At 41.8% G+C, this 27,044-nt stretch overlaps 1 protein-coding gene across 3 annotated transcripts; it reads left to right on the top strand.

The window, feature by feature from the left end:
- Window positions 1-79: 79 nt before the first annotated feature.
- ARPC2 (actin related protein 2/3 complex subunit 2) lies at window positions 80-27,044 on the top strand. 3 transcript variants are annotated; one of them, XM_081142683.1, is made up of 11 exons: window positions 80-218; window positions 494-575; window positions 8,101-8,135; window positions 9,653-9,765; window positions 13,224-13,269; window positions 16,212-16,398; window positions 17,026-17,119; window positions 21,862-21,988; window positions 23,508-23,608; window positions 23,931-24,031; window positions 26,590-27,044. In XM_081142683.1, the coding sequence occupies exons 2-11, from the start codon at window positions 502-504 to the stop codon at window positions 26,612-26,614; spliced, it is 903 nt and encodes a 300-aa protein (XP_080998809.1). In that variant the 5' UTR covers window positions 80-218; window positions 494-501; the 3' UTR covers window positions 26,615-27,044. The 3 variants fall into 3 exon arrangements, with proteins under 3 accessions (XP_080998809.1, XP_080998808.1, XP_080998810.1); XM_081142682.1 differs by having other exon boundaries at window positions 138-274; XM_081142684.1 differs by lacking the exons at window positions 80-218; window positions 494-575 and adding an exon at window positions 7,717-7,846.

The following is a 27,044-nucleotide window of genomic DNA, read 5'->3' as shown; positions in this document are numbered from 1 at the left end:
GACTTCCTGGGGCTGGACTTCAGGGGTTTTAGGAAACTGGAACGGGTGGTGGCATCACGCATGCGCAGGCGCAGCCTCCGTTCTCTGCGTGCGCGTGCACGAGGGGTCGGAACCGACATGGCGCCGCGGGGCCGCGCGTCCTGGCGGCGAGCGGAAGTGGGTGTGAGAGCGGAAGTGGCCGGCTAGAGCCGGGGGCTGGGCGGGGACCGGTCCTGTGGGTGAGGCGGCAGCGGCGGCGGCGGCTCGGCGGGCGGGTTCAGGCTTCTGGGGCCAGGTCGGTCCGGTGGGTGGGTGGGTGTCTCCACAGTCAGTGCGTGCTCGGGCCAGTGTGTGGATATTCCCCTTACCCCCACCCCGGTCCCTCTCCCCTTCTTCCCTAACCTCCTACCCCACCCAGACCCTTCCTCAGGGGGCAGCAGGGCCGCTCCCTGTGTCCCTCCTTCCCTTTCCCACCCTCACCCGCCCTTGTTTCTCCTTCCCCTGTCCGGGGCAGCCGCCGCCATGATCCTGCTGGAGGTGAACAACCGCATCATCGAGGAGACGCTCGCGCTCAAGTTCGAGAACGCGGCCGCCGGGTGAGCGCGTCCCCGGGGCCGGAGGGTGGCGAGGGAGGCAGAGTTCACCCCTGCTAATGCCCAGTGTTCAGCCCACCCAGGCATGGAGGAAAGAGATGGAGGACTTGGCCGGGTGCGAGGACTGCCCCGGCGGAGTAGACGTGGGAGGCGATTGGGTGCGGTGGGGTGAGGGGCAGAGGTGCGTGGGGAGAGGCTCAGAGGAGGGATGCGGAAGCAGTGAGTGGACAGGAGTGTGCTCGCTAAAGGGCAGGAGACCTGTGGGACTTGAGGGCAGCTTGGGCCGGAACTCTAACTGGAGGGTCCCATTGCCCTCTGTTGGGAGCATGGGACCACTTTCCTCCGTAGTGCCCGTCATTGTTTTGAACGCAAAGACAGCTCGCTTGGATTGGATTGGAAGTTTTCAGGAATTCCCAGAGCTGGAGGAGGGAAGAAGATGAAGGCCCAAATCCTTACCAGCCTTCTCGCTCCCCACCCCTAGCTCTTCGTCTAAAGGAGCAGGAGAGAAGACTGAAAGCAGACCCAGCCTTGCTGCTGGAAAAATTCAGTCTCTAGTTTCCCTTTCCTGAATTCTACAGTGAGAGACACTGGCCATTCTGTTACATATATCTCAAGCAAAGCTAATAGTCTTCCCATCCACACCCCTTCCTTATCTCTCTTCTTAGGTTCTCATTCTCTTTTCCCCACCCACTAGCCTTTATCTGGTTATCTTTTACGTTCTTATACCAGCCCCCTGGTCTGTGATTTCTTTGGCAGTCCTGGCCCAGGTAGATACTTGAAAGCCTTCAGTCTGTAAAGGTCTTAAATAACCTTTTTTACCATTGGCTTTTTTAAAGGTGGGCTTTGGGCAAATTTCCAAGACAGCCTTCTCTGTCAAATACGAGAATCAGTAGAAGACAGCCTCCTCCCCCAAAGCTGCTTTGCTTTTAAAACATGGGCCAGAGAGTTTTGCTTCTAATTTTTGGTGCCCTGTGGTTAGTCCCTTGCCTCATTTCCCCATCTTTGACAATGGGGCTTCACATTTTGGTTGCACAGTTGAGGAAATAAGTGTAAACTTTTTCTGGTGAGTTGGAAACTAGTAATAGGAAAGTTTGTGCTTGGAGATCCATAGACGGGAGAGGACTAGTGGAAGGAAAATTCTGAGTGGTCATATGAAAGTGTGGCTTGGAAGCATTAAAAGAAAATACTTCTAACCCACTGCTTAAATTGAATATATTGTGTCTCCTATCTCTTGTAAGGCCATAGATTTTTATCTGTAAAACAAAGCACAGCTTTCCTTGAAGTAACACATACAGTGAGCAGCAGCTTTGTTTCCTGCCAGGGGCTGCTGTTGCTTATATTTTAGGCTAACTCACTTCTTGTCTTAAACCTCCACTTACCAGTTCCTTTGCATTTTACATGTTGAAAGGAATCAGCTCAGAGTCTTATTTTGCGTGATTGCTGTCTACTTTTAGAGCAGTGTGGCACATAAGAGGAAGTTAATTAACTTCTGCATTTTCACAGCTGATCTTAAGTGCCTTCTCAAGTCCAGACTAGTAAAGAAATGAGACCTAGGCGGTTATAAGCTGGTGCATTTTCAAGTAGGGGCATGCCTTGTAGTGTGGGAGTCTGTTCACATCTATTTGTATGTTAATAACTTGTGAGTCCAAAATGTAGCCCATTATGCAGAACTCGAGCACTGTTCTTTTTAGACAATTACTCTTAAGAGCAACTAACCATTTTAGAGGTATTAAAATAGTCACTCAAGTCTGGAAGACATTGGAACCTCTAGGGCATTTCTTACAAAGTATATGTTGTAGCAGTGTTGGGTATTGGTACTGAGCAGCAAGGTTTGGCTTTTATTTTGGCCCATCTTCCCTTTGAGATGTGACTTTAAATAAGCAGGCTCAAAGGATATTCTGCTGAAAAGCACTTTGAAAACTTTGAAAAGAGACCATGATATCTGGGCTTAGGGGTAGGGCTTTCCTTGGATTGCACATGTAACACCCTAGTGTGAATTTCCAGGCATGCAGGTAAGGTGAGGCAACAGTAAGGTAGTTAAGTATTTATCAAGGCGCATGCCTAGGGCAGAACTTCCAGCAAAAGATAACTAGTGTGATAATCATAAACGTGTATGGGAATATACCAGTGCTCAGCACCAGCAGGAGCAAAAAAACGGGGGCTTTCTGAAAGAGCCTATTGGCAAAGTTAGCTAAGGGGTGAGATGTGTTGGGGTGAAAATCAGAGAAAGACATTAAGGAAAGGAAGTAGCTTGGAGGAGAAACCCTGGAGATCTGAAAGGCTTGACCTGTGTGGAAACCTGCTGGAGAGGTCAGCTCCACCCTACTTTACTCTTCTCAGAGCAAACCAGTTGGGAAGATTATGGTTCAGATTCACCCTTTCCAGAGTGAAACGTCCAACTCTGATGTCCTGTACGATAGCCAGTAGCCGCATGTTGCTAGTTTAAATAAGAATTAAAATGAAATAAAATTAAAATTAAGTTCCTCACACTAGTCACAGTTCTAGTGATCAGTTGCCCATGTGGCTGGTAGCTGCCGTATTTGGACAGCACAGAAGTGTAACATTTCCATTTTTGCAGGATGTTCTAATGGACAGCACTTTTCCAGCTACTGAAAATGTAAGCATGAGTTAGTCTCAAAAACAGTTCTGTGACATATACTTCAGAAAACTTTCCTTTTGAGGTTGATCTTTTTTTAAATGATGCATCTCAGATCATCCTGTTGGGTCTTCTTGCCTGTGAAATCCTGCTAAAAGTCTAAATTTCCTTTGGGTAAAGCAGTCCTATCATCTAAGCTGTTTAAGAATACATTTGGTCATGATAACATTTTCATTTAGAGGCATTTCCAACAAAGCCTAAGATTCATTCCAAACAAATTGCTTTTTATTTTTTCCTACCACGCTCCTGGGAGAGTGGCTTATTGGAATGATTCATGTATCTTCACAAAATGATAATTATTAGTAAGTTGTCCTCCTAGTAGCCTACAAACTAAGAAAATGTGACTGATTAAAAAGCTATACTCAACACTGCAAATAACCTCATGTGCAGATCTTGTCAACAGCATTGCCTTTTCATTTAGGAATTCTTACCCAGACCCCTCCCCCCCCCAATTAAAGCAGAAGTAATCTGGCAAATTAAATTCTTTTGTTACTCTATACACACCAAGAACTTTTCAGCCTCAGAAGCTAGGTTGTCAACTTAGCTAGAGTCTGGGGTCCAAGATTGAGGAAATGCTGTCAGATGCAAATTTCTGTTGATTTTAAGTGCGAACTGGCTCCTTGCCACCCTTCTGCATATTGTGGGGAGCTGTGGTTCTGTGAGGGGGAGTGAAGCTCAATAAGCAAGCATTGCCAATTGGGGTGGGCGAGGACTGTGGGAGGAAATATTTGAGAAAGGAATAAATTAAATCTTGCTGATACCTTGTCCTCATTCCCAAATATGCTGCGTATGTCCTCAGAGAGACAGACTGGTTTGAAATGACTTGGAATTAGAACATTGTTCAAGCATTTAGAAGAACTGGAATGTAGTGACTGATTTGCTAAAAAGATCTGGTTGGTCTTTTTACAGGTCATTATAGTTACACACTGCTGCCTGTCCTCTGGCTTCCCTGGGGCTGCTTTGGTCATGAAGCCCCAGAGCTACACTCCACCAACTGATGATTCCTTCAGGGCAGAGTCTATCAATTTAGTCATCTCACACACCCCTGCCCTGGCATACACACTGTATATATAATTGTAAGTTCAGTAAATGTTTTCTTGAAGGAGTGGCTGAAGCCACCTAGAATGGTTCTTTCTTTAGGAGCTTATCACTTTTCCGAAATTGTGTGGATTGGCTTTTAGGTCCGCTGCTCCATATTTTGAGACACTGCTTTAGCAGAGAGTAGGGCCACCTCTTACCTAATATGGTCCATTTTTGTAGGCTTTACTCAAAAAACATGATGGGGGGCTTATAAAGGACTTAAAGGAAAAATGATCAAAAACCTTTGTAGTAAGATAGTGAGCAGATTTCAATAATTCCTTTAATTCAGTTCATGGAAGGGATAACTAGAAGAGAGAAATAAGTGCCCAAAGGGAATTGGATACATTTGGCAGTAAAAACTCCAAAATCTTTAATGAGAAAAGTAGATTGAATAATACAGTTGCCAGGAGTTGTTGTTTTGTTGTTGTTGTTTTTTAAAATATATCTATTGATTTCAGAGAGAGGAATGGAGAGGGAGAGAGAGAGATAGAAACATCAATGATGAGAGAGTCATTGATCGAGCCCACAACCCAGGCGTGGGCCCTGACCGGGAATTGAACCACGATCTCCTGGATCCTAGGTCAACACTCAACTGCTGAGCCGTGCCCGGCAGGGCAGGAGGTTTTTTTTATAGTTCTTGAAATCCAACTGAATGAATTTAATATGTTTTAATGTCTTGTGCTGTCCAGTCAGTAATCCTGAGGACTTCTTCAGCTGGCTTGTTCTAGGATTCCAGACATTGCAACAGTCTGATGCTAATAGTTCTATTTCTCCTTGTACTGATCCATTGCTGATTCTAGGAATTACCAAAATCCCAAAACCTCTCCCAGCTGTGGCTTTAAGCCTGGCCTCCTCTAACATCACCTAGAAGAAAAACTAGTTTATTGATCACCTTCTGTGAACTAGGCACTTTGCTATAAGCTATAACATGGCTTCATTTGATTTCAGATGTGCACTGTGACAGATAGCAGTTCCCATTTACAATGGAGAAAACTAGGGCTCTTGGGAGCTGTGGAGGAGTAGACATATATACCAAGCATTGTGCAGGCACACCCAGCACTGGTGATTCCTGACCTTATGATATGTCACACACAGATTGCTAAATTTAGGTAAATGGTCTAGCCTCAAGGTCCTGCCACTGGACTTCCCTAAGGACTGTGGGGATCATTTTCTCAGCATATCTATAACTTAGTCATAAGACGCTGATTATGAAACTTTGCTGTACACATAGCATCTCAGTGAGTTCACAACAACCTTGTGAGGTGGGTGTTTTAATCTCCATTTTCTAGAAAAGGAACCTGAGGCTCAGCGACATTTGAGTAACATTGACTGTGGTTACATAGCCAGTAGGTGATAGAACTTGTGTTGAACAGTCAACTCTGAAAGACTTGCTTTTCCTGTGAATAAACTCAGCCCCACTATATGAAACTTTAGCAGATGGTAGAACAGAAAATAACCATTTATCTATTTAGCCTGTTACGGTTAAGTGGTACACTTTTCCCCAGACCAATCTTGCACCCCTCTGTTCCATGATTTTTTAAACCACAGGAGTAAACAAACACCTGGCCTTGGAATTGAGACAGATCCTATTATGGGATATTTCACACTCAGTACAGAGTTGAAGCACAGAGTTCTCAGACCTCTTAACTCCCAGGTGTCTTCTCTAGCAGACTTTTTTGGCCTAATGCTCTCTCTGCAGCCTGTCTCTCCTCTGCAACCTTTTGTGCAGCCATAAATAGTAAACTAAAATATTAATGGCAGTGATTTGACAAATATTCTCAAGTCACTCAGCAAACCACTTAGCATAGATCTTGGTGACTTCTCCCACTGGGGATCTGTGCTCAGGGAACTTCGTGGAGAAATGTAAAATTTCATAGTCAAAATGTTTATAGCTTGGAACCCTAAGATGATTGATTTCTTCTGGTCTGTTAATGAAGTGGGAGAGTGAGGAACTCAGTCCTTCATTGGGTGAGTTAAACCACCCCCACTTACTTATTATATGATGCAATGTGGACTTTTATAAACCCTCCACCCTTTCTGGCATGGCCAGCCTTCTCCAGGAAAGTATGTTTCAGTGCTTCCTCCTGTTGTTCAGCCTCTAAATATCTCATTCAAATGAACCATAGATTAAAATGCTCTTCTTTCTTCTTTGTTCTTTTCTAGAGGTGAGGAATGTTGTTGGCCATTCCTTGCCTTTGTTGTTGGCTACAGTTTCAAGTGAAAGATCAATTTAAATTTTCACCTAGTTCTTTTCATCATATTCTGAACTCATTGTTTCTTCATAAACCAGTTGATGCTTCCATTCTTAGAGATACCCAGAATGTTTTTTAAGTCACGTATAGATGGCTTTCAAGAAGCAGGGTAGACGGGTCATTGGGGAGAAAAAGGGACATCTGTAATATTTTAAACAAAAATAAAATTTTAAAAAAAAAAGGGTGGAACTTTGTATGTGATTTGTATGAGTTGATTTTTCAACAGGGCTAACGTATGCTCAGTAGAAACCAGTTTCCTTGTAAGGTACTGTTTAGCTTCTGCAGCAGCTATTTTAAGCAGTCATAAACTGTGTTATATATTCCATTATTTCCCAGCAACCCTGGAGGGCAACTCAGTCTTGGTTACTTTTACAGGTGAGGGAGCAGTGAGGTCCTGAGCAAGTTAGGCAAGAATAAGTGTGAAAATGTGTCTATCTTGTCTACTGGCCCATAAAACAAAGTGGAATCGTTTTGAGTTAATGATTTGAGTTAGTGGTAGCTAGCTGGTAAACAGTTTCATTTGAGAAGTGGGGAGAGCATGTAAAGTAGCTTTCACTAGGGGTTAATTGACCATTATTGTCTATAGCTAGGATGTATGTCATGCTTTCTAGGTAATAACTCAGTAGTATTTATCAAATAGAAGTCCGTGTACCAGGCTAAGCTGGGAAGTGCACAGAAAGCATTAGGCTGTCCGTGCCTTCCATGATAGGTTCTTTCATGTCTGTTCTCATTTTATCTTTAGCAGTTCTATGAGGTTGGTAGTATCACTTGTGTTCTCCCATTTTATAGATGGGTAGGTCAGACAATAGAGGCATGGGTATTAATTTGTCTGAAAATATGGTCCTGATGAAAAAGCTACAGTTGGAAAACAGGTGTGCTGATTGTTCTCAGTGGTTTCACAGTGTTGTTTTGTGCTACACTTTCTATGGAAGTACAGCACTGGAATTACAAAACAAAACTAGGGTAGAACCAGTAAGATGTGGCTTCATGAAGGAGAGTGGTGAGTACTTTGGTGATTTAAGAGAGAAAGAAAGATGTGTAGGAGGACTTACATATTGTCTTTGAAATGGAATAGAAAGCACTTTCTGTTTTGTTTTATGGCCTGAAAGCATCCTTTTACTTTAACTAAATTAAAAGCATCCTATATTCTATTTAGCAGTTTTCCTGCTGAATGTACTATCTCCATCACTACTGTCCTGTGGGGGAGGCATTGACCAAAAGATGGCATCTTGTGGTTCACATACACAAACGTGTATATCATGATCTTAAGGAATTCAGAGTTGAAGGTGAGCACCAACCACAACAGAGATTCCACATAAGCTTGGAAACAAGCTATTATCTGTCCTGCTTCCTTTTTTTATTCTCCACCTTAAGTATATCCAAAGGTTCAGATGCATGAGAAAATTGTGTATTCAGATCGGCAGTAAGCATAAGATTGATACAGTGGTCTGATCTTAAATAAAGCGCAGGAGCCTTTGCAAGTTCCCTTGAAGGCAAGCAGCAGTACAGTTATCTTAACTAAGGGACTTTTGTTTTGCAGAAACAAACCAGAAGCAGTAGAAGTAACATTTGCCGGTAAGTGTCTTTATCTCAATCCTCTAAAGAGAAGGCACACTATAAAAAATAGAAAACAAAATTGTTCCTAAAACAAGCTTTGACATTTGGGGTACTATCTCTTAAATTGTCGAGTCTTTATGAGGTCTTTATCGTAGATGATTATTTTATGAATTTATTGAACAATATAAAGTTACCTGCCAATATCTTAGAAGTTTGGGTTTAATTTTGTGGTACAAAATAAGGTTTTTTAATTTTGAAATACTAAGTTATTATCTTCAAGTAGCCATCATCTCAGTTTGCCTAGAACTAGAGTAGTGGGAAAACACGAAAATGCAGAGACCTACTCAGCAAGTCAGAGAGAGATGTTACTGCTTTCTAGTCCCTGCAAAGAATTAAATGTCAATACTACTCACTTGCTGTGTGAACTTTGAGTTATACAACCACCCTCTATAAAATGAGGGTACTTGACTAGATGATCTTGGAAGACGTTTTGCAGCTCTGCCGTGCTGTGACTTGGTGGCAGGCACACTCCCCATCCCCTCCTGGCGAGGAATGCTAGATCTCCTTAAAGAGATGGCAGTCACCACCTAGTTTCAGCAACTACATAGGGTAAGTTCTCTGTGTACTGCAGGAAGATAGAAGCCAAAGAGAGAGGAGGCCTATAGATTAGAAGAAACTTAAGGGATAATCAAATGCAGTTATGTGGGCCTTATATGGATCCAAATTCAAATAATAAAACGGTATTAAGAAAAACTTCTTTAAGAAAGCATTTGAACACTTGAATAGATATTTGATATTAAGAAATTAAAAATTTTAGGCATTACAGTGGTATTGTGGTGGGTTTATTTTTTTGTTTTGTTTTTTAAGTGCTACCAGAAATACATTCTAAAATATTTGTGGTATGATGTTTGGGATTTGGTTTAGAATAAATCATTGGGAGGGGAGGGGTGTCTAAATAAAACAAGATTGGCCATATGTTGATAATTGTTAAAGACATAATGGGAATAGGGGTTCATAATATTGTTCTTTTTACTTTAATACATGTTTAAAATATATCACAATAAAAGTTTTAAAAAAGAAATTTCCAGCACCAAGCTGTGATTAAGGTAAGAATAGCTTTGTAATTTTAGAAAAGAGCAAAGAGATGGGTACTTAACAATTCTATCCCAGTGTTTCTGCTGACTGCCTACATGGATTTAAAATAAATGCCATTTAGCCCGGCCGGGCGTGGCTCAGCAGTTGAGCATTGACCTGGGATCCAGGAGATCGGGGTTCGATTCCCAGTCAGGGCACATGCCCGGGTTGAGGGCTCGATCAATGACTCTCTCATCATTGAGTTTTTGTCTCTCTCTCTCCCTCTCCTTTCCTCTCTCTGAAATCAATAAAGACATATTTAAAAAATAAAATAAAATAAATGCCATTTAACTTCCATGCCTTGTTGTAAGAGGGACTTTCTTCTGGCCTGCACCAGACAGGTGCTTTGAGGTATTATTCCCCAATCCCGAGTTAAGCAGTCTCTCTCACTTTACTCATAGATTTTGATGGGGTCCTCTATCATATTTCAAATCCTAATGGAGACAAAACAAAAGTGATGGTCAGTATTTCTTTGAAATTCTACAAGGAACTTCAGGCACATGGTGCTGATGAGGTAAGTCCACATCATTTTCCTTGTTGACAACTTGCAACTCAGAGAACTTGCAACCTTTTGTTGACAACTTGCAACTCAGAGAAGACCATAGCACTGAATTCCCCCCCACTGGCGCTGGCCACTCTGGACAGCTAGCTCACCTAACCCGGAGCTCTTAGGCTTTGGCTTTGCCTGCTTGCTTTTTACTCTAGAGAAATAAAGATGTTCCCTAACCATTGAAAACAAAAACAACTTTAGTTCTCAAAAAACGTAGCAAAGAATGCTCTTTCTTGACCAATGCAAAAATGGCTATCACAAGAATGAGATGGATTCTGTTCTTTTTCTATAACAGTGTCAAGCAGGTATATTCATTCTGGCCTGTTTAAAGTTTATAATCATAATTTTTCATTCTGAAAATGTAGACACAAATCTTCCTTTAAATTTTTAAATGTAATATTCTTTAGAGCTGGCCCCTTTAAGCATCTCTTCTTTTCTATGACTGCCTTAGGGGAAATAAGAAAGGATGTGCATGCGTTGTGAAACTCTTAGTGGCCATGCCTTATTCACTGGCTTCTTTCAATAGTTAAAGTAGCAGGTTTGGTTCCTGTTGAACTATATTTGCTCTGGGGAGAGCCATTTATGGAAGAAAGAAAATTCTATTACACTAGTTTGCGCACATTGTGGTTGGGTCTCAAAGCAGGAAGTATGACTCAGTTCCTGAATCAGTTTTCAAATATCTTTTAGTTTTAACAAGCTAGGTTCTCCTTAATCCGGTGAGTGAAGATACAGTCATTTCCATTTTCTTATTAAGAATAGTAGCTTTTGATTATTTAAAATTTATGTAATGAAAAGACTGTTTGCAAAAGAACATGATCAAAATTTCAATAATTTTTTTATTTAAAAACTAAAATTGTATGTTAATCAAACAATACCAAGAGCCCTAGGCAGTCACTTACCTTAGTTATCCATATGCAGTTGATTTGCCCCATAAATTCAAGGGAAGAGTCAAAACCTTTTCTGATTTGCCTCTTAAGTTCAAAGAAAGAAGAAATGTATAGAGAGTTTGTATTCATAGTTATTTTACCTGGAAAAGAAAAGCTTCAGGAGAAAGATCTAGTCATATAAAGAATTACATTATAAAAAAGATAATAGCAGATTCTTCTCTTTACCAGATAAAGAGCAAGAAGAAACAAGTGGCTATTAAAGTGGCCCTGCTTATAAAATAAGTACCTAAAAAGAATTGTTAAACAACTGAATAGACAACCAGATTCTCCCTAGGCAGTCCTTCCTGTAAAGATCTAGATGCAATAATAATAATAATCCTTGGAAGGGAAAGAAGTGTTAATTAAGCTAGATTTCTTAAATCTCCTCTCCAGTCTGTGCTTTCTATACAGTGGAGCGCTAGAACACGTTGCTATTCTTAGAGCTACCACAAGGGTCAAAGAACCAACCCCACCCACTCAAGTGGGTGGAGTGGGTAACATTCACAGTGTTGGAGCAGAGTGCACAGTAAATGGCTCCCTGGGTTGGTTAAACAGTGACCAGCCTGTGATAACCACAGGAAGCTTGTTACTTAGTCACAGGCCCTTTTTCAAGGCAGAAAGCCTCTGTCACTAGGGTAGGAAGGTCTGATGGGGATGATTGATAGGTTGCCTATACCCATCTCCTGGTGTCAGGTTGAAAGAGTGGGCACAAATTGAAAAGTGAATCATAGTTAAAAGTGCAAGTGAAATAAACTGGAGCATTGGCTGGTTTGGCCAAGGGGAGGGAGCAGAGGAGTTGAACATGGTATAAATTTGGCTCTAAAAACCTCTTAGATCTCAGAATATTAACCTAGTAAGCCTGGAATTAAACTTAATCTTAGGGGTTGTGGTTTCTCCCACATCTGATTTCCCCTTCCTCCAAATACCAATAGTACACATAGTACAGAATTGTAGCTCAGGAGCAGCGTGCTACTTAAGATTCTTATGGGATGTGTATGTTACTTCCCCCCCCCCCCCCCCAAAATGCATTAGGAGAAGTGGTATATAAAACACCTGAAGGTCAGAACTCTCTGCCACCAATAGACTCTGTGACCTTGGACCTCTTCCCTTCAGTTCCTCTTCTGTGAAAGAGATACCTCACAGTGGCTGTATGGTCACCAAGTAGGAACCATATGTGGCATTATTTATCTTTTGTCTTTATACAAACCGATATGATCACGGATTCGTGCTTTGAGGTCTACTCTATTAGCTGAGTTTTGAGGATTGAGAATTTCTTCCAGCTAAAGGAAAATAGTTAAATAAATATGTGGAATATTAAGAATACTTAAGAATGGGAGCACAGAGAACCTTGCCATGTGATAATTTTCTTAAATGAGACATAAAATATATGGTTTGCTGCTGATTTTTTTAATATCTAGAGAGTACATTGAAAATAAGATTAGAAGATAAACATTGATATTCACTCACATCTATTTATTGCATATCCTAGTATATGGATATATGGCACTGAGACCACAGCAATGAACAGGACAGTATATTGACCTTAGTCTTACCTTCTTGTGGAATAGTAATGACACCTCCCCTCCCTAATGAGGGTTAGTAATAAGCCATGTCTGGTTTTACCTATTAACATAATAAAAACTACAGAATACCAAAAAGGTTTTTAAATTCTAGTGGCTTTAATACTTACTTTTTCTGTCTCCAAATAGCTGCCTTTTTAGTGCTTAATGTGGTCCCATGTAACATTAAGTCAGAACTATTCCTTCCAAAGTAAAAATGTGGTTTCTTAAACCACGTTAGCCTAGGAGCAGTTTCTACCAGGTGAAGCAGTCTCACTAGCACAGAAAAATAAGAAGATGTAAAAAGGTTTTATCATTGACTCCAGAAAGCTGTAAAGTAGCCAGCAGGAAGTATTGCTTTGGGGGAAAAGACATTTAGGGAGTACAGTCTTCTGTGGACCCACCAGTATAACTGACTGGCTAAGATTCAATAATCCATTGTCTTTTGCCTTTAAAAAGCTGGTGATCTAAATAATTTTAAAGCATGCAAAATAAGCAAGCTAACTGGAATCAGTTCCCAACAATTCTGGTTTTCTCTCCATTCACCTGGGTTAGTGGTTTGGCGTGTACTTACTTGATAACTATCATCACCTATACTCACTTGGCATGCGTCCTTTTGCTCTATTGAAAAAAAAGATGATTACCTGCAGTGTATGATCTGACACATACGGGTGTGACCAAGTCCTAAAAGAGTAAAGGATGAGCCTTGATTGAAAAACAGATCCTACACTAACTAACCTTTTGGATTTAATCTCAGTTCTGTGAGTGACTTGCTTGGTAACTCTCATAAATCTGCTTCCCCCTCTGTATCCAGTTTCCCATCCCCCAAATGAAAGGAAGAATGCTGGCTTAGGAGAAGCTTGGCAAATACAGTGCTTTAAAAATAATGAAATTATCATGGCCTTTGGATTAATGTATTTGTTTTTATGTTTTCTAGTTACTGAAGAGAGTGTATGGGAGTTTCTTGGTAAATCCAGAATCAGGTACGTAGTAATGTACGTGACTGAAATGATATGGAAGGAAACTTGGCCTGTTTGTACTGTGCTTTTTTTAACCAAAGGATTTTGTTTAACTATTATTTTGCAAATATTTCTGTGTGAGCTCAGTTCCCACTTCAACTCTCTCCATAAAAACAGCTTTTAAGGGGCTTTGCATTGCCCAATAATGGTACACAGTGTGGTGTACAGAATTGATGTGTGTGTTACTGTTTTTTTAAAATACGGGTTTTTTATTGATTTCAGAGAGAGGAAATGAGAGGAAGAGAGAGAAACATCAATGATGAGAGTCATTGAGCAGCTGCCTCCTACATGCCCCCTACTGGGGATCGATCCCACAGCCCGACATTTGCTCTGACTAGGGATCGAACTGTGACTTCCTAGTTCATAGGTCAACACTCAACCGCTGAGCCACGCCAGCTGAGCTGATGTGTGTTTTTAACATTTACTCAAAGGGGCCAGTTAACTCTTTCTTAATCTTTTATCCAGAGTCCCCTTTGTGTTTGCCTTTTGAGAAGACCAAGCAAGTATTGATTCCTACCCCAATCCCTAGTAACACTTTTCTGTACACAGCACATTTGGAGAAGGAAAAGGAATATTAACAACTGTTCTCACATCTTCAAGTAACAAAAATGGCCATCTTTGATCAGAATAGCTATGTTATACGGCTTTAAAGGAAGTTTAAAGTGGAAAAAACTGAACAGTATTTTCGTCCCTATGATTAAGTTATCTCAGATTCTGAGGCATTTAACGGGCCCCATAGTCAGGACCAGGTAGTGAGACTGAGCATAATGTTTGTTACTCAAATATTGTTACCATGGTGCCAGGATTAGCATATTGTTTTAAGAAGGAAGATATGTCTGTCCCTTCCTTTTAACAGCAGCTACTTTTGCTAAGCATATTTTCTCCTCTCTTGCAACAGGGCCCTGCCTCACCACTCCCCTTAGAATACTTTCCCTGTCTCCTATATTCTGCTCTGGAAACAAAATATCAAATACAGAAAGGTGCCTTTGGAATGTAACTTGTTACTAGGAGTATTTGTGGATGGGAGCTTTAACTGCAGTCCATAAAGAATACTGAAATGTGTTAATCCCCAAATTGATGGTACCAGTGTATCACAGAAATAAAAACTAAAAGGTAAATAACACTGTAGACTTTAAGAGAAATCAAGGAGTTTCAGAAAGAAAGAAAGAAACAAAACTAAAACAAAAACTGTAGGAACTCTTGAGCGTGCTTGTCATAGCTCAGATCCTAAAATCTATCAGAACAATCAGTAGAACATGGAGAGCTTATGATTCTGTCCCTGGGCCTTTTCCCACTTCCTGCTAAAGTGCAGACACTGTGAGATTGCAGACCTTGTGTTCATACCAGTGCAAAATGTGTGAAAATAGTATCTCTCTTCTTTTTCTATGGGTTTATCTGGGCAAGTTTGGAAAACTCAGCGGGCCGTACAAGATTTTTTACTTTTCTTCGTCCTTAGTATGTTCTTTTCATCATATCAGAAGCCTTACTTAAACTCTGACTTCAGCAATAGTTTTATTTAGTTTGTTTTATTTGGCCTCTTAAAACTAGCAAACCTCAACTTAAAATATTTTCTTTTTTAATCTAATCCTGTAGTCTGTTTGCTTATTGGTTTTTGGGTCCTTAAAATGGAATAATACTTGATATTATTTAATATTGAAGAGCCAAAAATGTGCTAAGCACTATCTAGAACCAAGATTTAGATAGCCCATGCTCTCAGTGAGGATAGACTCAACAAAAAACAGAGACCTCAGGAATGTTCTTGGGAAAAATTAAAGGTTCAAGATATTTGGCAGTGTGAAATCTGTGCAGTTCTGGTAAAGTATTCCCATCAGTTACGTAGAATATGAAATGATCCTCGGTGATGTACAGATAGATATTCTTGCAAAATCATCTGTAGGCATTTGGGCACATATTAATCATTTCATTGTATAATCAAGTGTGCCAGCCTTGTTTGCTGTAATTCGTACTCAGTATGCTGTAAGGAGCCATGATAGTGTAGTGATCAGCAGACTTGGATTTCAGTCCTGTCCTGCCTTATTTATTGATGACTCACTGTCTTCCAGACACTTTAAATATACTGTACTTTCTCTTAAGTCTCCCAGTAGTCTCCCCCATCTCACCACACTTTTTTTTTTTTTTTAACAGATGCAGGAATTGTAGAGGTTAGGCAATCTGTCCAAGGTCACAAAAGTGGCAAGGCCAGGATTTGGATCCAGTTCTGTTCAGTTCAAAATAGAGTAGCCTCTACCTCTCTATCATGCATTTGTCATGGCACTTTACCTTTTTGAGGCTCTTTTTCCCTCTGAAATGAGAATGACTCTCTGACATGCCTGCTTCAAAGAATTCTTATGGAGATCAAATGAAGTAAAATATTTTAAAACATTGAAAATTTTACAATGTGTACAAATAAAAGCCACTGGATTTCTAGATTTTTCCATATCCTTCCTCCTTCCACAAAGGATTTGCAATAGCACATAAGGAGGTATATTTTATTATCAGAAAGCTACCCAGCTTGTTGGCACTTGCCACATTAAACCTCAGAGAAAAATGTAGCTCATTATAGCTTGATGGTATATACAGTCTCCTTCATAACTGTGCCTGGAGCACTGTATTTCTAGTCAGTGTGCCCAGAGTTTGACTCCCTCCTGTTCCTTGTTTGTAATCAGTCATCTTTGATATTGATTCAGGTTTATGCTTAGCATTTAATTATATATATTTTTACAGTAATGTTACAAGCATTGAGATTTGATTTTGCCTCATTTGTCCTATGAAATAGATGAGAATGGACAACATTCTACCAGGATTAAAAGTATGATCATTGAGACAAAATAAAATGTCATTACAACTTGGAAAGTTGTTTGTTTGTTTTTAAATAGTATAACTGCTGGGTGTTTTTTCCCCTCCAGGATACAATGTCTCTTTGCTATATGACCTTGAAAATCTGCCTGCGTCCAAGGATTCCATTGTACATCAGGCTGGCATGTTGAAACGAAATTGTTTTGCGTCTGTCTTTGAGAAATACTTCCAGTTCCAAGAAGAGGGCAAGGAAGGAGAGAACAGGGCAGTTATCCATTATAGGGATGATGAGACTATGTAAGTATAGAATTTGGTCCTGAAGCCTGGGTGTGGCTGTCGCATGCACTTACCAAAGACATACAGTTAGGTCAAACCTTAGACTCTTGTGAACCCGTGAAAGCGTCTTCCTCATCAACTCTTTGAGCCAGGATGTATGATTTGGGGACTAGGGGGACCACTTCCCTAGTCTCCAGATATTGAAACTTGGAAAAGATGAAAAGAGAATCCAGTGCTCTCCTTTAAGGCACCACTGTTCTAAGTCCTCTTCAGTAATATAGCCCGGATAATCAGGCAGAGGGTGACCATAGATTCTGTGTTATTGCAACTCTTAGATCATCTTCATACTATGAATTTCATTGTATATAAAGAAATAAATTCTTTAAAGTGCAGTTCAGAGAATCACTAACTCTAGACCTCATTTCATACCATATGGGTAAAGTTAATAACATTTTGTGGTTTTCATCTCCTGCTGCTCGCAGGCCATGCATTTATTATATAAACTTTGTTGGCCATTACTATTTAGTCTCACTGGGCACACCTTGTTTTATGAACTAAGGGATTTATGACTCTACCCTCCTACTTTACTTATAGATCAGAACATCTGTGTGATTCTGTACTTATTCTCATGGGTTTTGTCCCCCTCAGGTACGTTGAATCTAAAAAGGACAGAGTCACAGTAGTCTTCAGCACGGTGTTTAAGGATGACGATGACGTGGTCATTGGAAAGGTGTTCATGCAGGTATGAAGTGGGCATCTTGGGGCAAGACCATGTGTGGTGATTATACCCTGGCACCAAAACCCACCATAGGCTTAGAAGAGAGAACTGGCAGTTCTTTGATGCTGAACCTTATTGAAGATTTAATTAAACAGCCCCCACCAAACTCACTGAATGTTTTCTTTTTCTTACTGGTTTTAGCCTTTGCAGGACAGGACAAGAGGGTGATTTGAGTATTAAACATACTAACAATATGACTAAAACATTAAGCATCTTTCCTGCCATGGGGGTCTTTGATTTAAAGCTTGGTCGCACTTCCTGTCCTCTTCTGTTCCTCAGAATTCTGGCAAGATCTATTGACTTGGTTTAGTCCTAAAGTCTTTTCAGAATGGAGCCTATAGAAAATTCATAAATCGTAGATAATGCAATAATAGGATAGAGCTGTTGAACTGATAGTGAAGAGAATTGGCCTGAGTTTGATCAAAGCCACCATAGAGTGTGTCCCTCACAAGAAGCTCGTCTATGTGGGGTGCAGCAGGACAGTTTGTCATTGGATTTCTGAGTCCGATACAGTACACCCATTGTGGATTTTGTCATGCTCTCTGCTAACCAGTTGCTGGCACTAGGACATGAGAACTCGTTGGTGAAGTGGTATCCAGGCTGGTTGTTTCTGAGATGGCTCACCATTCAAAATCTAGTACAGCGGTTAAATTTTTAAAGAAACTTGTGTATGTTCCTTCTGTTCCTTGGCAAGGTGATGAGATTTAAGAATTCTGGGACAGAATCTTTTTTGCCAAATAGAGTTGAAAGATAGTTGTGCTTAATATAGTGAGGATACTTTATTACGTGGCTAGGGAAATCTTCAAAAGTGATCTGTTTGATCCCTGTCATGGCTTTTTGTTTTTAGACTAATGAATCAGAAACTCTAATTTTGGAGTTCCTATGCAGAAAAATTGGAATATTGATACTTCCAGCATTTGAGAGTACTAAATTCTGTGTGTGTGTGTGTGTGTGTGTGTGTACATATACATACATACATACATATACACACACACGTGTGTGTGTGTGTGTCTCTTGGGTCCAAAATGTAAGCCTCTAGACAGGCACTTAATGTGTTTTTATGCAGAATTGACAGGAATTAAATGCAGTAGCGCAGAAATGAGGGTAAATCCTGGCAGGGAACTAATTTTAAAAGCTATGACGTATATATTTGGATTTGGCTGGTTTTTACCGATCTTGTTCCATTTTATTCCAGGCGACATCTTAGCTGCTTTTTATACTTAAACAGATCTTATCTTGGAGAGTGTAGTGCAGATTTGTTCCTTCTGAGAATTCTGTGTATTCTTTTTTCATGTATGAATGTAAACTCTTCCCTCAAAGTACATGTGGTAGGGGGCTTTTCTAAAAGGGAAAACAAAGTCTCTGCATTTTTGCGCTGACAGCATCTCCAGTTAGTGACTGGCCTGGCACCATATAGGCACATATGGTGTCTGGGAATGTGAAAAAGCTATGCTCAGGAAGCCATCTGCCCTGCCTCCCCCTCCAAATTCAAAGACGGGGGTAACTTACTTCAAATGACCATAAAAAAACCTAAACTCACTTTACTGGGGTTTTCCCTAAAAATCCTCTGAGCATTTTCCTGGGCCTGGTTATTTTAAATTTCTAGGAGAAAGGAGAACAGTGGATGTCTGGCACAGAACATTGTGACCTGGGACACTGAAGTCCCTCATGGTCACTAGTCTGCTTGCTGTGGGCCTTAGTGGGTTTTCCCATGCCAGCATGCACTTCCAGCCTGGTCAGAACACAATTCCTGCTTTTGTCATTTGGCAGACAGACTCTGAGGGATGCTTACTATCTGTAGAAAAAAAGACAGGGAGTTTCCAGTCCCCATTCACACAAATGGTCTAGTGCTTGGCTTTGGTGTGTTAGCTTTGTAGGCGTACAAACTGATGTATGCCCACAAAGAGAACGTCTTGTAGATGTCATCATTTTAATGCTTATTCCATGAGAAACAAGAAGTACAACACTTTTGGAGATGGAGTGTAGTAAACTAGAATTTTTCCATATTATTAGATCTTAAAGTCGGTAACTGAGAAAAGTTAAATAGAAACCACTGGTTTCTGTATGTTTAGGGACAAGACACAAACGACCTGCCTTTTTAGGCAATTGTGAAGATGTTATTTTGAGAACCCTTGCTACCTGTATACATGTGCGATTATATCTATAGGATATTTTCCTGCCCTGGGAACAGAGCCAAAGTCAGTCATTTTGGTAGATATTGCCAAACTCTCCTCCACAGAGGTTGTAGCATTTTTCCTCCCACCTAGAATGTATTAGCCTGCCCATTCCTCCAGAATGTGTTGTTAGACTTTGGGATTTCTATCAGTCTGATAGGTTAAAAATGGTATCCTATTATGAGCAAGGTCAAATCATCATATGTTGAAGGTTTTTGTTTTTCTTGTGAGATGTCTCTTTATGTTCTTTACCCATTTTTCATTTGGGTTATTGATCTTCTCAATTTCTTTATATATGGGGGAGATTAGCCATTTGTCTGTGATAAGAGTTGCAATTTTTTTTCCAGTTTGTCGTGAGACATTGTGGGAACCCCCATGCAGAAGTAGTTTATTTACACATAGTTTGAGTCATAGTTAGAAACTCCTTCCCTACTTCAAGGTTATAAAGAAATTGACCTGTATTGTTTCTCTAGAATTTTTACTGTTTCATTCTACACATGAATCTTCGTATTATCTGTTTGGAGTTTTTCCTGGTATATAACATGAAAGATGGAGAGAACCAAAGAGAAAGATGTGAGATTTCTAAAGGATATTCCCAAATCAGAAGTACTCATTTGTTAAGTCTTAAATGTACTATTTTCTATATACAGAACTAATAAAATGGTGATAAGTACTCCATCTGGATGTGAATGCCACATTTATTATAAGTGAATTGGAGCCTTCAAGAAGTTACTGAACACAAGAAAATGCTGGCAGACAGTTATTATCTGTTCTCTTTTCTCCCCTGGGGCTGAAGAGTAAAATCAGTAGAAGTTCAAAAACCTCCCAACCCCTTTGCAGAATGAAAGGTGTTTTCTAGAGATGGACAATATCAGGAGTTTTGCTTTAGGAATTTACATTTTGAATGATCTTGACTCCTTTTCTGGCTCTCCAAATATTTTTCCTTTGGAGAACAAAATTCAAAAGGGAGCTAACCTAACAGAGCTACGTTGACTTATTTTTCCACGGAGATCCCAGGCTAGGCATTAGAACTCCTCAAGTGTTATCCTTCCTTTGCCGTTAATTTGCTGGAGGCTTGCTGATTAATGTGTATTTTTCTTCCCTCCAAATGGAAACATAGTTTCTGCTCCTTCCTTTACAATGTATGATACTAGTCAGCTAGGGTAGAAGTGCTTTCTTTCATTCAGCAATCCATGTGCTAGACAGCCTCTTTGAAGGCCGGAGGAATAGCTAGAGAGGAATATAGCGGGATCATTGGCTTGAGGAACTCAGAGCCCAGCAGGGAAGCCAGCTGCATTAATGAATAGTGCAGTATCATAGAGGTTTGTAGAAAAGACATGGGAAACCCACGGAGAGAGCAGCCAGCTGCCCCAGGCTGCTGGAGATGGCGTTATAAAAGAGGTCATATTTGAGCGCCGTAGAAGAGCAGCTGTTTAAACATGCTTTTAGTGCTCATAAAACTCAGGCCTTGATAAATCCTTGGTTCTATCCCTCTGCCATCAGTCCTAGTGAACTTGGATCACCTGTTCTTAACTGGCATTGCTGGAAAATCTAGTTCAGTTCTTAAAGATCTGAGTTGAAACAGGGATGCCTTGTATCAGTTACTTATTTACACAAGAATGTATGGATTGGAAAAGCTTGAGATTTGGAGATTGAAACAGAGAAGGAATGGCTGATTGTCTTATCCTCAGTCATTTTGCTGTAGTTTGATAAGGATGGGTAGGGATGATGATGCAGCATGATGGCTATTTAGTCCAGGGCCATTCAAGAAGCAGAATAAAATATCAAGCTTTCATTTCTCATGTCATACGGCCCCCTTGTCTAAGTGAACACTAAGACAACTCAGTTTCTTTAACTTTGTTGTCTTCTCTGCCCCCAAGAAGAGCTTAAATTTCATCTAAAGTTCTGATTGATGAATTCTAAATAGAACAGGATCTGAGATATTTCAGTGAAACAAGACTTGTGTTAACACCCAGAGCCCAGAGAAAGTGTGGTATTCATGGGACTGGAAGAAGTGCAGATGAGGGTGAGGGGAGTGATGAAAAATTGGTCAGCTCATCAGGGGCTTTATATGCAAAGATAAAATGAGTTAAGACTTAAAGCTTAAGCTTAGATTCCATTCATCCAGAAATTTTGAAGATTTTCTGAAAAATATCACCTCTTTCACAATGAAACAAAAAAAACTATTAAGCAGTTACCCTTATCTTAAATGTAATCTGGTTCTCCCAGTGCTTTGCAATTGGTCATCTGTTTAGTCTCAGATGTAACTGTCACCTGCAACACTCCAGGCCAAGGGAAAGGGAGAGGATTAACAGTGCTTTCAGCACATTTTGAATATTGGATCTCTCCTTTCTGAATCTGAAGTGCATTGACAGCAGCCAGCACTTACAGTAACCCACATTAGGCATAGCTGATTTTTAGCCATCTGCTGGTCCACAGGGCTACAAAGGTCACACCCAAACCCCATAGCATAAGTTGCTATTCATTTTACACCAAATTCTCTTGTGGTTGCTTTTTGCTTTGTCCTGTCAGGAGTTCAAAGAAGGACGCAGAGCCAGCCACACAGCCCCACAGGTCCTCTTTAGCCACAGGGAACCTCCTCTGGAGCTGAAAGACACTGATGCTGCTGTGGGTGACAACATTGGCTATATTACCTTCGGTAAGCAGGGTGGGGTTGCCGTGTTTGTGTGCCTTTGATGTGTTCATACTACAGACTGCCTCACTTTGACAGATCTTTGTTGATGTTAGGGGGGAGGGGGGCAAAAGCAGGCATACCCAGTTGTTTCCGTTGCCATTGCCATGATTAGGAGGGGTGTCACAAGACATTAATTACAGGTCATGTACAGTAGTCAAGTCATCTTCCTTTTTTCCTGTTTTTCTTAAATCATAAGGGAAAAAGGTAGCCTCTGATGTCAAGTGTTGGGAGTTAAGCATTGCTGAGCAGCTGAGTGGGAGTTCTCTGTCATTTGGCATTTTCAGGGGGGGTTTTTTGGAATTAGACTGGAGCTCCAGCCATGATTCATTTATTCCACTTTTCCACTGAAGAAATTCAGGTCTTCCCAGCCTGTAGTTGCTTCATTCAGCCTAGTGAGCTGACTTAGCTCATTGTTAGAGCTGACAGTTTGGAATAACAGTGTGCGCACATGCTGTACCTGATGACACTAAAATGTCCCCTTTTGTGAACTTTTCATTCACCTCAGTGCTAAAGGTGTACTGGTTTATTGGTGATGAGCGAGTTGATTTACCCTATTTCATTAAATCTAAGCTACACTTGTGGGGGTTTTTCACGGTACTATCTTTGAGGTTGGGATGCAGCCTACAGTTCATGGCATATCACAGTTTAACTGGCAGCATATCTATCTATGGTACATAAACTGGTGGTAAACTTACAGTCATGAGCATCTTAGATTTTGTACAGTGTAGTTTTCCTATCCTGGTAGTCACTTCTTTTCAGGGAACATTGACACAGGTCCCACCCTTCTTATGAAGCATTCCTTTTCATTTCAGCAAAACTTCATACTCAGAGGATTTGCTCATGGTGAGACCACTGAGTAGAGTAGGTACAGGAAATAGAATTCAAGAAGCCAAGGGGGGTTGGGGGTGCAAGTGCAGAAGGCTGAGTGCCTGCACAGGTCTGCAGGTGGTCAGTGCCATGGGACGAGTTTTTCTCAGTCCCCATCCAGTGCAGCCCCTCCTGCCTGTCCTCATCAGGAGAGTTCAAATCCTTATTATTTATACCTTAGTGTTAGGTTTTTGCCACAAGAACACAGGGTCTTGTCTGGAATCTAGTTTCTCTGAAGGCTTACTCTGCTTCAGCACCAAGGACATAGGACAGGCAGGCTTTGTTTCCTAATCCTGATTTCTTAAGGTAAAGTGTTTACTCCAAAGTTAGCAGATAGTAGTATCACCTTTCAAAGATATTGCTGAGCTGCAGAGGCGGGAGCTAGTGGGCATGTGGCAAGCAGGGTTTTCATATTTTGGGAGTGCACAGCTACAAAACTTAGATCTGGGATGATTGCTCCCTTCCTCATCTCCAGGAGAAAACCCTGACAGCCTGGGCAGGATGAAATAAGTGGATTGTACTTAAGCAGGAGATGGGAGCTGACTGGGCTACTGGTCTTCCCGCCCTTTGGCATTGGTGTTACACGCTGACTCCTTGTTTGTGCCCCCACCCTCAGTGCTGTTCCCTCGTCACACCAATGCCAGTGCTCGAGACAACACCATCAACCTGATCCACACGTTCCGGGACTACCTGCACTACCACATCAAGTGCTCTAAGGTAAGAGGAGCCACAGCATCTCGGCTCCTGTGCTCTGGTCATTCTCTCCAACCAGAGCTGATAACAAAAAGTCATCCTGTAGTCCAGGCTGTTGCTATGAACTTTAAGCAGGTTCTAAAGGCTCAGGAAATCTTGGTTTATTCATCTCCTCCCCAACCACTCCCCATAGCAGAGAGATGGATATATGTCTCTTGCTTCCCTGCAAGGCCCTGTGTCAATCCCAGGGTGTATGTTTCCAAACCTCCCTGATGACTTCTAATGAAAGCAAAACTATCTTTCTAGTACATGACTCTGCTTCAGTACTCGTTGTGTTTGCCCCCAGGCCTATATTCACACACGTATGCGGGCAAAAACATCTGACTTCCTCAAGGTGCTGAACCGTGCACGCCCAGATGCCGAGAAGAAAGAAATGAAAACAATCACGTGAGTAGGGCAGGTCCACAGCAGGACCACCTTCCTCTCCTGAGCTCACTGAGCAGGAAATAGTGGGGTCTGGTAGCCTGGCCCTTCAGGTGTCTGGGCAGTAGTTAGCTACTGTGAGGCAGCAGGGTTGGGCCAAAGCTACCTGACAGGCTTTTTGAAAATTGGATGAACAGGTTTTCAGTTCTGAGTGGGCAGGGCTGGGTTTCCTTGTTTCCACGTGTTTGTGAGCTAGAAGAATGGCAGCTACAAAAAAACAAAGGGACCTTTTTACCCAGATAAGCTGTTCTCTTTGGGACTGAGTTGAGAGGGTCAGTCTGGTCCTCCTTAAGGTCTTTCTAGAGAAGGAGTAATTTGTGCACCAACATTTAGTTGAGTAAATAGGCCTGGAAACACACACACTCCAGTGTTCTTTTTCCTGGTCTGCTTCTCAGCAAAATTTATCAGGGATGGAAATGGTGAGCTTGTGCAGGAGAGGCCTCTTGATCCAGAGCCTAGAGATTTAGGTCTTTGTACAAGGTGCCAGGCCTTGGTTCTAATTCTGGTGAACTTTAGTCAATCCTGCTCTTGAGATAAGGTAATAGATGCTTATATATGCCCCTCAACTGCCAGTGTAGTTGCCAACAACCAGTACTCTTGCAGGTAACCTTTAGTAGGTGTGGTGTGCATGAGGCTTCAAGCTCCCTCCTCTGGCATGAGAGGCCTGTTCTACCAAGTTAGTTTCTGGTGCCACTTGACAGGATGAGAGGGGTATCTGACTCTTATGTGCCTGGGCAGAGGGTTTTCAGCCTCTGAAACATCAGATAGCAGTTAAAGTCACCCCTGACTTCTTTAAGCAAATGCTATAGAGATTTCCCATCTCACTAGGAAATTGGTACCAGAGGCCTTTCTGTGGAGTAGCTCTATGCCTCCTGCCCAGAGCCTAAGGAGTGGTCTTCAGCCTGTAACTAGATCCTCTGCTTAGAGAGAGATCCAGGTACCATGGAAACAAAATGGCATCCTCATTCCTTCTACAGCTTTGTGGCCTTTCGTGAAGTGAGGGGAGGCAGAAGAGGGTATAAGTGCTGAGACACACGTGTTCTTGCTGCCCCTTCAGAACCATGCTTCCATCCTGGAGTTTACAACCTCCACTTCTTTCCCTGCTCGCTTCCCATGGGAGTGCTTTTCTCACCAGGCACCACTTTGGTGACCTTCAGTGTTAGACAGCCAATTTTGTGCCATTCTCAGGACGTAGTGGAGAGAAGGCAGTTAAGTAGTGCCCAGGAGGTGAACAAGCAGCTAGGGACAGCAGAAGGAAGCCTGACTAGGCCAGCCTGTCACACACCAAACACCGGGCATCATATCTAGGTAGTCATGGGGCTGCCTGCGTCTCACAACTGCTTGTCTGTTCAGGAGATGAGACCACTAGGCAGCCATTGCCCAGTGTCTCCCACAGTCCTCCCCCATCCTATTACACAGCCAACAGGTGTTCTTGGGAGTCACTGCAAAGTGAGTGCAATTGTCTGAGGGGCACGATCTCCCTTTCCTAATGGGGGAACTGGGAGAGGATGAGTCCTTGAAATGAATAAACTGCCCATAAACCTCCTCCCTGGGACTTAAAGAGCAGCTTTGCCTTTTTCTGTCCTCTCTTTGGCAGAGATGGGCCCCAGAAAGAAGGGGGAGGCAGACAATTACATCCATCCCCAAAACAAGATCATGTTACCAAGGGTGGGTAGGAGTTAACTGATTCAGCTGTGCAGGAGAAACACCCCCCCCACACACACACACACACACACACACACACTCCCTGGTACAACAGGATGGGAGGGGTCTGCAGAACCATGAACAGCGTGTAATAGGGTGGCGGGCCTGCTGCGGGAAATGGCCCTGGATCAGTAGCAAACCATCACTCAGCACCCCACAGTGCTCTGACAGAATCAAATACTCATGAGCTTTTTATTGGAGGTGGAGGGTAATAAAATATGGTTTCATTTTGGGGTGGGTGAGACATTCAGGGCAGGAAAAATTTCCTGTAGTTCTCAGCTCTTGCTTCCAGGCTGCTTTACCAAATACTCTGTCGTTGAGAATCAACCTGTTCCAAAAGCTGGCCCTTCTGGGGGAATACTGGGTGGAACAGGACACCACGACTCAGAAGCCTAAAATCGGGCAGGTATTCTGTAACCCAGAGTGTAGATGAGGGTTGCTTCTTTGGTCACTGCCCCCATGGTGAAAGATTTCAAATGGAACTGCCTTCTGCTGCTCAAAAAGGTATAAGCTGTGTAGAAGGATCCTGAACACTCTACCAGGAAAAGGCTTGAGCCCAGTCTGAAATGCAAGTAGATTAGGCCATCCAGAAACTGTGGACAAATGATCCTCCTTTTTACTTGGTACATTTAACGTCCTCATGGGCTTATTACACAGATATTTCCTGGTACCCCACAGTATTCAGTAGGAAGAAAGAGCGGGCGGGACCTTTCCACCTTGTGCTTCGTGCCTCTGGGATCCCATCCCTAGTCCAGGAGTGTGGGTGGAAGAAAAGGTGAGCCCAAAATTAGCCTTCACACTTGCTCTCTGTTTTGAAGGGGGAAGACGTTTTCATCCCGCTAACTCTTGGGAACAGGAAGAGGAAGCAGCTGGCAACTGAAGGCTGGAACACTTGCTACTGGATAAACGTAGCTCTTAATGTTGTACCTCTTCAGGTTCTCAAGGGATTCTCCATTTTGGTTCCATTTTGTACACGTTTGGAAAATAATCTGCAGAAACGAGCTGTGCTTGCAAGGACTTCATAGTTCCCAAGAATTAAAAAAAAAAAAAAAAAGAAATCCACTTGATCAACTTAATTCCTTTTCTCTTCCCTCCCTCACTCCTCTTCCCTTCCCCCCTCCTTCCAAGCTGTTTTGCTTTGCAATATGTTACTGGTAATGAGTTGCAGGATAATGCAATCTTAACTTGTTTTCTCCTGAGTATTTGAGTTCAAAACTCCTGTATCTAAAGAAATACGGTTGGGGTCATTAATAAAGAAAATCTTTCTATCTTA

This window comes from Miniopterus schreibersii (genome assembly GCF_964146895.1).
Source record: "Miniopterus schreibersii genome assembly, chromosome: 7".
In the NCBI taxonomy this organism is placed as follows: Eukaryota; Metazoa; Chordata; class Mammalia; order Chiroptera; family Miniopteridae; genus Miniopterus; species Miniopterus schreibersii.
This window is presented reverse-complemented; position numbering and strand designations above follow the sequence as displayed.